The following is a 1,812-nucleotide window of genomic DNA, read 5'->3' as shown; positions in this document are numbered from 1 at the left end:
GATCGTCAAGTCGGGCGCGCAGGGGAGACCGCGTCCGCCAGATCCAGACCAACGTCGAGTACCTCCTCACGCACGCCGTCACGGCCTGCCCTAGCGAGGTGCACCTTCTCCGCCTGCTCGAGGCGTACCACCGCCAGAAGAATCTCGACCGCTTCTGGCAGACGTGGCGCACCCCGCCGCGCCACGGCGCCCCGCGCGGGCCCCTCCTCTACCGGTACATGTTTGAGCGCGCCGCCATGCTCAAGCGCCGGGACTGGTGCATCGAGGTGCTGCGGCACTGCGCGCCCGAGATGATGCACGAGGCGCCGCCGGTGCTGCCGGTCGGCGAGGTCTGGAAGGCGCTGCGGGCGTGCCTCCTGGTCGTCGACGCGGGCGCCGAGGCGCTGGCCGAGACGCCGCCCGTGCTGCGCGAGACGACGCCAGCAAGGAGGAGTGGATCGTCAAGAGGAAGGCCAATGCCGAGTTTGTCAAGATGTACCGGGATTTCGACGCGACGAGGCAGCGCATCGAGAAGACGGGGCGCCTCTGAGGTAGGGGGATGTATATATTGTACGACCATGTATAGCAGTGTAAGATTTAGGAGGCATCCGGCGCGGCATCAACTGTCATAGGCATAGGAGCGGCGTACTCGAGGTGACGATTCTCATCTACTCATCTACACATTGAAATGCCGGGTTGTGATACACGTGATGAATGCCAGCTTGGGGTGTTTCTTTGCTATTTTGCTATCTTGAGGGATAATTTGGAGATGTAAATGTTGTCTACCAGCCTGGCTCGGGGGTCTCAACCTGATTAGGTTGGCATTCCGATGTCATGTTCACACAAGTTTGGGTCCTTCAAGCGATAGCATGGACAGGGGTAACGTTTGTCTTGTTGGTCTACGGCAGTGTGGATTCAATATATATATAAAACAAAGAAATGACGGCATCACCAAACGAAATCGGAAATTGGAATCATACTTCATTAACTCGCTCCAGCAACATTCACCACCATATGAGGGTATGTGCGCGGACGTGACTGAGTCCAGACTCGTCACGACAGAGCCGAGCAGCACGGCGCATGACACGCTTGGCCTCTTGGATTGGGGAGGCATACAGAGCAACATGGCCACGGACCGAGAGAAAATGGTGTCATTACAGCTTTGGACTCTCTCTCAAAGCCTCGCGCAGCATAGGCCCAACCCTCTTCCGGCTGTGCGCCACGTTCCGCTGCTTCCACGCGCGGCGCCACCAGCCATTAGAGACATCGTCAAGTCTGCCGCCGTCATACGTCTCGAGACCGAGCTCTCGCTCGTTCGTCTTGACGAACGCCTCGACCGCGTCGGCGGCGCCCTCGCTAAAGGCCCACACGAGGAGCTCCCGCTGAAAGTCGCCGCCAGGATGCAGCGTCGTCATGACGACGCCGACGTCGAGGCCCCTCTCGTCGACCCAGTCGTTCAGCGCCTTTGAGCAGGCCGTCCTGGTCGCCTGCGGCCGACTCGTCGATGAGGTAGCGCAACCCCTGCGGCACGGCTGACACACCGAGGACGCGGGCCGCCCTCGTCCCACTGCTTTGTAGTCCTTCCGCCAGACGTCCCGCAGCGCCATGCCCGACAGGTCCTCCTTGACGCGCGACAGCTCGCCAAGGTACGCGTCGCGCCCGTAGGCCTGTTCCTGTCCGATGCCGACGACGAGGCGCTCGAGAAACTCGACGGCGCGCACGTCGCGCGCCGTCGTCTTGTCGGCGGCCTTGAGCCCCGCCGTGTCCACGAGGACGGCAGCGAGACCGAGCCACGCGGCGCCAGCATCGGGGGCCTTCTTGTGCCATTCGCCC

The 1,812-nt window shown here is 61.8% G+C and overlaps 2 protein-coding genes across 2 annotated transcripts in view; one reads left to right on the top strand and one right to left on the bottom strand.

Moving 5' to 3' along the window:
- Positions 1–611, top strand: part of VDBG_01301 (conserved hypothetical protein) — a gene marked incomplete at both ends in the record, with an annotated part of 2,084 nt that extends 1,473 nt beyond the window's left edge. Inside the window, one exon of the mRNA XM_003009572.1 lies at positions 11–611. Within this exon, the coding sequence (XP_003009618.1) occupies positions 11–611 (601 nt within the window). The remainder of the gene's footprint in view (positions 1–10) is intronic.
- A 522-nt stretch (positions 612–1,133) lies between these two features.
- VDBG_01300 (conserved hypothetical protein) overlaps positions 1,134–1,812 on the bottom strand; it is a gene marked incomplete at both ends in the record, with an annotated part of 1,328 nt that continues 649 nt past the window's right edge. The window contains one exon of the mRNA XM_003009571.1: positions 1,134–1,793. Within this exon, the coding sequence (XP_003009617.1) occupies positions 1,134–1,793 (660 nt within the window). The remainder of the gene's footprint in view (positions 1,794–1,812) is intronic.

Source organism: Verticillium alfalfae, genomic scaffold (assembly GCF_000150825.1).
Source record: "Verticillium alfalfae VaMs.102 supercont1.1 genomic scaffold, whole genome shotgun sequence".
In the NCBI taxonomy this organism is placed as follows: Eukaryota; Fungi; Ascomycota; class Sordariomycetes; order Glomerellales; family Plectosphaerellaceae; genus Verticillium; species Verticillium alfalfae.
Note: the sequence above shows the minus strand (reverse complement) of the source record. Positions and strands in the feature narration are given on the sequence as shown.